At 40.6% G+C, this 10,590-nt stretch overlaps 1 protein-coding gene across 4 annotated transcripts; it reads right to left on the bottom strand.

Moving 5' to 3' along the window:
- Positions 1–6,753: 6,753 nt before the first annotated feature.
- Positions 6,754–10,349, bottom strand: LOC102711018 (protein NRT1/ PTR FAMILY 8.3-like). Of its 4 annotated transcripts, XM_040528344.1 has the most exons (7): positions 10,292–10,349; positions 9,789–9,867; positions 9,473–9,575; positions 9,142–9,359; positions 8,510–9,048; positions 7,254–7,982; positions 6,754–6,814 (listed from the first exon to the last, which is right to left on the bottom strand). In XM_040528344.1, the coding sequence occupies exons 2-7, from the start codon at positions 9,837–9,839 to the stop codon at positions 6,793–6,795; spliced, it is 1,662 nt and encodes a 553-aa protein (XP_040384278.1). In that variant the 5' UTR covers positions 9,840–9,867; positions 10,292–10,349; the 3' UTR covers positions 6,754–6,792. The 4 variants fall into 4 exon arrangements, with proteins under 4 accessions (XP_040384278.1, XP_006662137.1, XP_040384277.1 ...); XM_006662074.2 differs by lacking the exon at positions 6,754–6,814 and having other exon boundaries at positions 7,082–7,982; XM_040528343.1 differs by lacking the exons at positions 6,754–6,814; positions 10,292–10,349 and adding an exon at positions 10,143–10,253 and having other exon boundaries at positions 7,082–7,982.
- Between the last annotated feature and the right edge of the window lie 241 nt (positions 10,350–10,590).

The following is a 10,590-nucleotide window of genomic DNA, read 5'->3' on the forward strand; positions in this document are numbered from 1 at the left end:
AGTAGATTATATATTTAATAGACAAATTGATTACTAACTAGTTATATCTGACCAATTCATCTACACTGATTATTATTATTATCGCAAAGCCATCAACTACATTTTTGTGCTTTTAGATCAAATTGGCTAGTTACCACATCAACCACTGGCCTAGAGGTCGATTGACTGATATATAGAGAGATATATATACATATACATAGGGCAGCACTAATACATACATCCCCTTAGTATAAGCTATTCTATATCTCCCTTCCTTCCAAGGCCTCCCAAGGCCCATCTCATCTCCCACCCTTCTCCCAAGGCCCAAAAAACACCCCCACCTCGTTTAAAGGCTGGTCGGTCAAAAGGTTAACCCTGTGGGTCAATCCTTTTATGGGTTTTCTCTCATATCTATCTAAGCTCACCCCTCGCCTCACAGGAATTGTGCAGTAACGCGACAATAAAAATGTATTAACATGACGACTAATTTACAGTAACAACGTCGAAACATACCTATGAGGGATCTACTTTTTTAAAACATTTTTTCCAAACAATATGGTACATAAGTTTTTAAAAATAATATATGAGGCGAGAGATAAAATTGTTTAAAGTTTGAAATCTTAAGAAATATCTTAAGTAACATTAAGACTTCAAACTTTAAATAACTTTATCTCTCACCTCATATATTATTTTTAAAAACTTATGTACCATATTGTTTGGAAAAAATGTTTTAAAAAAGTAGATCCCTCATGTGTATGTTTCGACGTTGTTACTGCAAATTAGTCATCGTGTTACTGTATTTTATCTTCATGTTACTGCAGAATTCATGTGAGATGAGGGATGGACATAGATAGACATGAGAGGAAACCAATAAAGGATTGACCCACGGAGGGAATTCTTTGAGCCACCGAGGTGGGTTGATTTTTGTGCCTTGAAAAGAGGGGTGGAAGGTAGGATGGGCCTTGGGATACCTTGAAAATGAGAGGTATAGAATAGCTTATACCAAGAGATACACATATTAGTCTTAATATATATATATATATATATATATATATATATGGGGAAAATCATTTGTTACCATATACATAATGTACTTTTGATCAATTTTATATTTCTATTATATATTATATGTTATATTTATTATGATAAAAAAGTAATATAAGTTGGACCACCCATAATAAAAATCATGGATACGTACGCCCGGTTTCGATTGGAGTGTTTGGACAGGTTGAAGCAGTTGGACTCGCGATGAGCTGTCACTTATGTTGATCAATATTTGTTCATTGAAGAAAAAATTTGGTAGGTCCCAACCATGCAAAACGTGACAATATTAAATATCCACGTTAATTTGGTACCAGTTTCATGACTATATACCCACAGTTGTATCAGTTATTCCTTGTAGAGTTCATATGGCAGCTTACTAATTAAAAGAAAAAAAAATGATACAAAAAAATGTTCAAATCAAATGATGAGATAGAATAGTTGAGGAACAAAGGGGAAGGGCACGTTTGCCCAACCAAACCACACCAAACATTTGGTATTGGCAGTACTTTGGCAAGGGCAAGCGAAACACACATTCTTAGGCCGAATTTTTGGCAAGGTCTAAATGGCAAAAAATCGAACAAAGCCCAAAGCTCATAAAACTAGAAAAAAAGTATTAGGTTTATGCTAATTTCATATACTATCATACATGTGTGCACTATCCATATATATTAGTTTCCTTGCTTTAGCTATGACTGAATTAGCAAGTTTAGCTAATTAAATAAGATGTCACGATTAATTACTAGATCAAGATAGCGCAAATTAACTAAAGCAATAGAAGTTAGCAGATGTACCTTAAGAAATTAGGGATATATAAATGACGACATTTCTCAAGTTACTAAACAGTAAAGGTAGAACGAATAAAAAATTGAATAATATGCTTGTTCGAATCAAATCAACAAGCTTTGCGTAAAGAAGAAAAGAAACGGTGAGGATCAGCAGATTGTTCATATAATAATGGACCAATTAACTACAAAGAGTTTTCTTGTCCCTATAATCTAAAGTACAGACTACTAACAAGTAACACAATTGAAGTCAAATGGGGATAAGGATTTATGCCTTACAATCTAAAGAATAGTATTGAAGTTTTAGATACTTTCAAAAATCGTTAATTGTCATATCAATGGGAGGATGAAAAGGGAAGATATAACAACATAAGCAGACATAACCAAAACTGAGGCTTTTTGGTTTTATTGTTCACACTATATTTATCGATATCATGACAAGTTTAATATGACACGATATAGTAGGGATTTTTTACTGTTCTTAAAGGGTATCTTGTGGTACCAAAATTTTAGTATAAGAGCGTTTTTCCCATCCTTGAGAAAGTACCATAAGGTATTTTTAATTTTTTTAAAAAAATTGGTATCTTCTAGTATCTAAGATATAAAAATGTACTAAATTTTATATAGAAAAAAATGGTACCTCCTGTTACCTCATTAAGGATGGTAAAATTGATCTTAGTATAAAGTTCTAGTATCTTAAGATACATTGTATCTCGAGATACTGAATTTTTTTTACTGAAAAATATGACAAATTGTTATATTTTTTTAAAGATGTTAAAAAAGCTCGATATAGTAAGTTTGAAACCACACTGTAATTGTAAGTTATCAGTCACTTATTTGCGTAGCAAAACTATCATACTGGAACGGCGAGTTACAGTTACACCTAACGAACATTTTGCATTAAAAAATGTACCTTTTGTCGAGATGATAAGAGTGTGTTAATTGTCAAATCCTTGTGCTTGAACCTATCCTACTGGATTCAGATCCTAGATTTGACGACAGTAGTTTACATATGGGCTCATTATTCTTTGACATATATAGTGTGTACGCGTTACGAGCACATCCATTTGTACTATGTTTCGCCAAAATAAAAAACGAAAAAGAAGAGTGTGTTAGTTTAGTCCAGAAATCTACTGTGATACTGCGACAATTAACTCTAGATTTGAGTATTCATCGTAGAAACATGCGACGAATTGGAAAAATTAACCAAACTAGAACTCTAGATTGAGTGTTCATCGTAGAAAAAGGCATCAAGATGCTGAGCTGCCTCTATAATTCCCTGATGCAGAGAGCATTGCAACAGCCAAATTGAGGGAAGTGAGAGCAGCCATCATCCAGAGATGGCCTTCATTCAGGTTGGACGGGATCCACCCATCACGTGACGATGCTGAGGATGCCTGAATGAATTGAGACAGCACTTTCCCAGCTGCCATGGAAAGCTGCCGCCGGCCAAGTGCAGAAGAAGGTCAGGCTCTTCATAGAGTGATCTGGACTTCTGGAGACTGGTCATTAGGGCTGGGCACAAAAAGATCGAGACCGGGAGACCGAACCAAAAAGACCGAGACCGAGACCGAAAAGATCGAGACCGAGAAATTTGGTCCTGTCTCGGGTGGAGGAGGTGAAAGACCGATAAATTCGGTCCGGTCTTCGGGTATAGAGCTCGGGTACCCGAAATACCCGAAAAGACCGAATTTATCTTGTTTTAGTGTACTGTCTCCTTGTCCTTGGTTAAACTGTGGTTGAATTTCTGATTGTACTTTGTTATTTGTGACTTGAGACTCTATTATGTACTTATGTGAATTAGTTAACTATGAATTGTACTGTGGAATATGGAACTATGCAATGAAATTTCCTGTGATTTTTGAATTTCACTAAAATTTTGGGCACTTCAGTCAGGACCGAGACCGAGACCGAATTTCTCGGTCTTGCGTTTTTTTCAAGACCGATCAGACCCGAGTTCTGAAAGACCGAATTTTCTCTAGAGACCGAAGACCGAGACCGAACCGAAGACCAAACGCCCAGGCCTACCGGTCATAGCACAACTCAATCATGCCAATGCATACCCAACACTTCAAGCCAGATGAGTATACCAGAATGGTATCATAGATGAGTGTACTGGCCTCATCAAAGCTGGAGAGAGAGGCAGGTGACAAACAATGGACCGATACACATGCTTGTTAGTGTTACGAAACGATCTGCAAATAAAAAATGAACACAATAGATCGATCCCAGAAGACACGGAATTTAATATGAAAAACCCTCCTAACGTAGGAGAGAAAAAACTACGAGCGTCAGCCAACAAATATCTTCACTGATCTAAATATTTGTAGGCTGCTAATTTTCAAACAAAATATTATCAGGGCACAATCAAGATTGATGGTCATTACCCTACCCCTCACTTTCTTTATGATTAGTGCAAACTCATGTTGGTTTGGCGATGCATAGAAGCACCCTATAAGTAACCACACACCACTACTTTGTACAACTAACATCCCACAGCATGAAAATCATTGTTCATGTTTGGGAAACTTTCTTGTTAAAACATGCAGTGGTGAACTGTATTTGGTATCAATCGAAGTAGCTGAATTCACTGGTATGATGAATCTTATAGTTTGCTTCTGGTGGTAATGGCAGCTCATGGAGGGCTGAGCAATCATCAGGCAACTTCAGACGATGATGATTTCTGAATCATCGGGATCGCAAACCCGACCCCCCAACCTAGCTATGTTGTCCTGCACACGGACAAGTGCAGTTGCTGACAGCAAGGATCGGATGTTGATTGAAAAGTAGTACCAGTTGAAGAATGAGCACTTGTTAACCCACTCTAATGGGTCAGCAACATCAAACTGATCAGCCCCAAAGTAGGCAACTAAATTCATTGCAACACCAAAGTAGGCAAAGGCATTCACTGAATTCAATACCTAACTCATGTTCAAGATTCAATAGCAATATAACTTAGTTTTGGTTATAGAGGGAAAATGAGGACCATAGAAAAGATAATCTTGAAAATCAATATTAAGTTTTACATGCTACCTAAAATAAAGAAGGGGATAATGGTAATATAATATTGTTTTCCTAATGCATATTATATATTTGTCTAGAGTGATTTTTTGATGTTTACGAGATACTTAAAGATAGACAAAGGTGGTGCTATGGAAGCTGTGCGAGGGGCAAGGTGCAGAAAGAAAAAAAATTATAATCAATGGTAATGATGTAAATATAATGATATTATGATAGCAAATGTATCTTATATTTATACCTTCCACATATGAAAAGTATGTACATGTATTAGCTAGGTTGATTGCATGTGTTCAATAGTTCTCATCTTATTGTTTACGTAGAGTTTAATCTATTACGAGGAAGGGGCGGAGGTGGAGGTGACCAGAGTTAGGGGGAATGGCGGAGGTGGGGCCAAAGGAAGGGACAACAGAGGAAGAGGGGCCAGAGGAAGGTGCACGACGCTGCCTTATATGGTCCCCGGAGAAAACGGTGGCGACAAGGTGTAGAAAGATTTTCGAAGATCACGCCAATATGATCTCTACCATGTTAATTAGGCCAAAGTTTGGAAACTGACTACAATATCACGCAATTTTTGTTCCCACCACGTAAATGATATTTTACTGGTGCCTTTCAATCCATTTACGCACTACGTTTTGTGTTATCTCTATAATTTGGTGGACATAAATGCCCTTATATACAATTACTTTTTAACTCTCAGTATATTTATACCTCTAATACCTTTTATAAGGTACCTTTTGTCGTAAGATATCAGATCTATGATATTTTAGAAATACAAATACCATGGCTCCTAGAATCATCAATCTCAAAACAAAAGGGAGAAAACAAATTACTACCTCTGTCCTGAAATAAGATCGTTTTTCATTTTTCCGTGCCCAACGTTTGACCATTCGTCTTATTTAAAAAATTTGTATAAATACTTAAAAAAATTAGTCACGCATAAAGTACTATTCATGATCTGGTAAGAACACAGATATTAATCGTAAATTTTTTTAAATAAGACGAATGGTTAAACGTTGGACACGGAAAAACGAAAAACGATCTTATTTCAGGACGGAGGTAGTATACCATAAACTCAATAACTAGAAATAACAACATAGCCTGAACATGTAGGACGTGTTACAATGAAGGCAGGCAATCCCATCCAACTTTAGGACCCATCAGATATATACATTGTCGACTCCAATAAAATGTGTGATTGTGCATTTATGCTTCTGCATCTCTAACAATGGCTAACTTGGGCTCCCAAAACTTACTTTTGGGAGATTAGGCTAAAAAGTGATCTCCAACGACCCCTAATACATACTTCATGTTTTACGTTATTCCTAATACTGATAAAAAAATGGACCAGATTTAGAGTTTTTTTTACTCATTGCTCCAATTGGTAAAAAAAATTGTCTTTTGTGCGCCCTTGTTTTTTCTTGGTGCACACTTTTTCCTTTCTCGCGCTTTTCCTCCGTCCTTGGTGACGTTCGGTCTCCTCCACTCGAGCCCATCCTTCCCGTGCGCGTCCTTCAGTTTCCTCTGCCCACGCCCAACCTTCTTTCCCTTCGTCGGTCGGCCACTGCCCCCGGTGCCCAGCCTCCTTCCCCTCGAAATTTTTTATTTTTTAAACTTTTTTAAGAAATAATTTTATTACTAAACCTCCGGAGAAAATATTTTCAAACCTAAACCTTTTGGCCACGCCACCAACATTGACGTGGCAAGACAACACTGCCACGCAGCCTAATCGGCGTGCCATGGCGTGATAGTCTTGCCACGTTATTATCGGTGGCGTGGTAAGACAATGCTGCCACACCACCAACAATGACGTGACGGCGTGGCCAAAAGGTTCATGCAGTGAAAAATATTTTCCACGGAGATTTAGTAATAAAATTATTTCTTAAAAAAGTTTAAAAAATAAAAAAATTTCCTTCCCCTCCATCGGTCGCCCACTCGCCCGCCGTCGCCGTCCTTTGCCCACTTCTGCCTATGCACTGAGGGTGCCGCTCCTGTCCAACCACCGTTGGAGTTAAAAAAATTTATAGGAGTCCTGCCTATGGTGTAGACTAACTAAATTTAGGAATTTAAATATAGGAGCACTGTTATATTTGAGAAAGATTTAGGAGCATGATTATTTTGGAACAACTCTCAATGCAGTAATTTTGGGAATCAATTTTTGGTAATCTCTCGGAGATGCTAACACCCCTGGTTTCGGTTACACTGGTACTAATACTAGGAGTTAGTAAGCAGAGCAGTCAGATCTTAATACGGGGCATTATTTTTTCATCTCATTAACAGTGTTAACTAGTCTCCTTGTCATCCAAATATAGAAATTCGCTTTTGTATTTTCTTTAATTTGACAACGATATATGAATTAGACGAATAGAGGAGAGGAGTGAGAGTGAATTGTTAATTGTTGCCTACGAATGAACGTGACAAGAACGATACATGAACTGCAGCAGGTTGACGACGCTGAGAGCAGCCATCATCCAGAAGAAGTAATCCAGATGCCCCTCGTCCAGCTTCTCCGGGATCCACCCACCCGCCCCGCCGCGTGCCGTGGCTGCCGCGACCACACCGAGCACGCCGGAGTTGAGGTAGTTCGCCGTCGCGACGGCGAGGTGCGCGAGCGATGTGCCGAGGCTCTTCATCGACTCCGGCGACTGCTCGTAGAAGAACTCCAGCATGCCGATGCTGGTGAACACCTCCGCCATACCCAGCACGAAGTAGGACGGCGCCTGCCACATGATGCTCATCGGCGCCGACGACGCACGACGCCTCGCCTCGACCTGCGCCGAGTACGCCATGGCCACCGCGGAAAGCGCGAGGCCGACGGCGATGCGCTGCAGGTGGGAGAGGCCCCGGGCGTTGCCGGTGACGCGCCGCGCCAGCGGCACCAGCACGGCGTCGTAGACGGGGACCCAGATGAGGACGCTGACGACGTTGAACGTGGCGAGCGACGCCGGCTGCACGGTGAACGGGCCGACGCGGCCGTCCATGGCAGCGCTCTGCTCGATCAGCGTCGACGACATCTGCGCGGTGACCACGAAGAAGAGGAGCAGCGAGGCCCAGAGCGGGAAGATACGCAGCAGCATCTTGAGCTCCTCCACCTGCGACACGGTGCACAGCCTCCATGGACTGTTGTCATCGGACGGGATGGCAGCCTTGTCCAAGAACCTGCAAATACTATGCATCATCCTATATTCCTATGAGCAATGCCTTTTCGGAAAAAAAAATGTTATCGAGCTAAATGAAATCTGTTGCAATAAATTATATTCCCTCCATTCCACGTTATAAAACTTTATATATATATCTTAATTAATTAGCATCCATATGAATTTAGACAATGCTGTAAAGTCTTACATTATGAAACGGAGTAAATATGAAATTTTATATAGAAAAAGTGGTACCTCTTGATATCTTTTTAATGTTTGCTCTTTAAATTAAGTTCATCTATAAGTGTCCCCAACATATAAGTTGGCTCTAAGATTAGCATACATGGTACAATTCTTAAATGCCGATTTGTCTTGCAACAAGCCAACATTGTGGCACTACCAACTACAGGTGACTAGTTTCTTTTATCCAATTAGTGGAAATTGTTCACATAAATTTAGCTAGTTTTTGTACGACAGTAAAATTTCTTGTTTCCATAACTCTTGCAGTAGCTAGCCAGTATTCTTTGATGCAAATGCAATGAGCAATACCTGAATTGAGTGGTATGTTGAACCCTATAGTGGTCACCATCATTCAATCTTGGAAGCTCATGCAGGAGTGAGCTATCATCAGGCAACTTCATCCTGTGGTTCCTCGCAGCTGCAACCACAACCTGAGAGACCCTCGTCAATGGACTCCCTCCCAGTTTCCTGTACCTGTACACCCTCCTACCGGCGACGAACATGGCGAGGCTGAACCCCATGAGCAGCATCGGAGCCGCGAAACCGACGCCCCAACCCACGTTGTCCTGCACCCACACAAGCACGGTGGTGGACAGCAGCGTGCCCACGTTGTTCGTGAAGTAGTAGTAGTTGAAGAACGAGCCCTTCGTCACCCTCTCCACCGGGTCGCCGCCGTCGAATTGGTCGGCGCCGAGTGCCGAAATGCAGGGCTTGATCCCTCCAGCCCCAAGGGCAATGAGGTACAGCCCTAGGTAGGCGACGACACGGCGAATGCCGTCGCCACTGTTGATGTAGGGATCATGCAAGGTCAGTGGAAGTGATGCTGAAATCGTCAGAACAAGCATTCCCTGATGAAATAGAGATGATTAGAGTTGCAAAAGGCACATGAAACAAAATATTGTAGTTGCTACTTGCTAGTGTGACAGATTGTTTGCACTTACGACAGTGTAAACAGAGAGGCATGTTACTACAGTCCTGTATCTTCCCCAGAATGTGTCAGCCATGAAGGCTCCAATGAGTGGTGCGAAGAAGCAAGTTCCAATCCAAGTCGACACACTTCGTGCAGCATCGACATTGCTTTCCTGGAGCACATTCGTCAGGTACCTGACTAAGTTCTTCAAAACCGCAGAGAAGCACAGGCATTGAGTGAATTCAGCACCTAGTGCATGTTCAGGACCCAGCAGGTTAACTGATGCCGGTTTATTTTACAAGGAAACTAAGCAGCATCAACAGAATAATTTTGTGCAGTTTTGTGAAACTTCTCTGAAATACCTAAAATGAAGAAGCATGCTCTCCAATTCCCTGTACTCTGCTTCGGTGCAGGCCTTCGATCAATATCAACCGTTCCATCGCAGGTGTATTCTGAACACTGTTCCTGAATGACAATACCAATAATTGTTATTACTCAGAACTAGCGTTAACTAATACTCCTAATGCACAGCACAGACCACATCTCTTGTTTCTTTGTGATAAACTGAATCCAAATGATCGACTTTACATGTCATGTGTCACATGGAGGTGCGATATATTTGGTACCTACTTAGGAAAGGAGATCTGTGCGACTGCGAGGTAATGGAATAATACATACCTGAGGAGGCAGGTAATGAATCAGTGGCCTCTCTTCATCTGTTCCCTCCATGTGACCCTTTCTTCCTCAGATTCCCTACCTTTTAGAGAGGAAAGCAAATACATATATAGTTTCATATTAATTGATCAGTGGTCTTAAAAAGTAATGAGCAGCCATGATTATATTTGTTACTCAACTACTATAAGATTTTCCTTGGATATTTAGGTTTGAACCGACCCTGTTTGAAATCCTATTGAATCTTGAAAGCAAAGTACAGACCATGAGTAACTAACAAGTGAAGTGTAAAACCAAAAATAGCCTTGAATAACTATCTTTTTCATCCCACATTTTGTGAAGTGGAAAAGGAGCACTCACTACTCAAAAAGAACAAAGCAGGATCCATTCAGTGCAAGTATACTCAAGTGTGCATGAAAAAAGTTAGATGTAGAATGAAATCCAAAAGGAAGAAATGGCGTTTGCCTGAAACATGCTACTCCCTGTAATGCTCTCAAACAGATAGAGACCTGGAATAAGCTTCACAAGAACTAGACTCTGCAGGTGGCCATGGATGTTGGATCCCAGCAGCAGTAGCAGATTCTGAGAGAGAACATACGCAAATACACACAGGAGAGAGAGAGAGAGAGAGAGAGAGAGAGAGAGAGCTGAAGAGAGTTAGCAATGGAGGCCAAGGCAGAAGAGGCTGGGAGAGAGAGGAGATGTTTTGTGGAGGCTGGCAGTAGGTGAGGTGAGGTGAGACAAGAGAGGTAGGAACCTAGGACAGGACGAATGGAATCAGTCACATTGCAGGTATTAATTTAATGAT

Source organism: Oryza brachyantha, chromosome 10, assembly GCF_000231095.2.
Source record: "Oryza brachyantha chromosome 10, ObraRS2, whole genome shotgun sequence".
Lineage (NCBI taxonomy): Eukaryota > Viridiplantae > Streptophyta > Magnoliopsida > Poales > Poaceae > Oryza > Oryza brachyantha.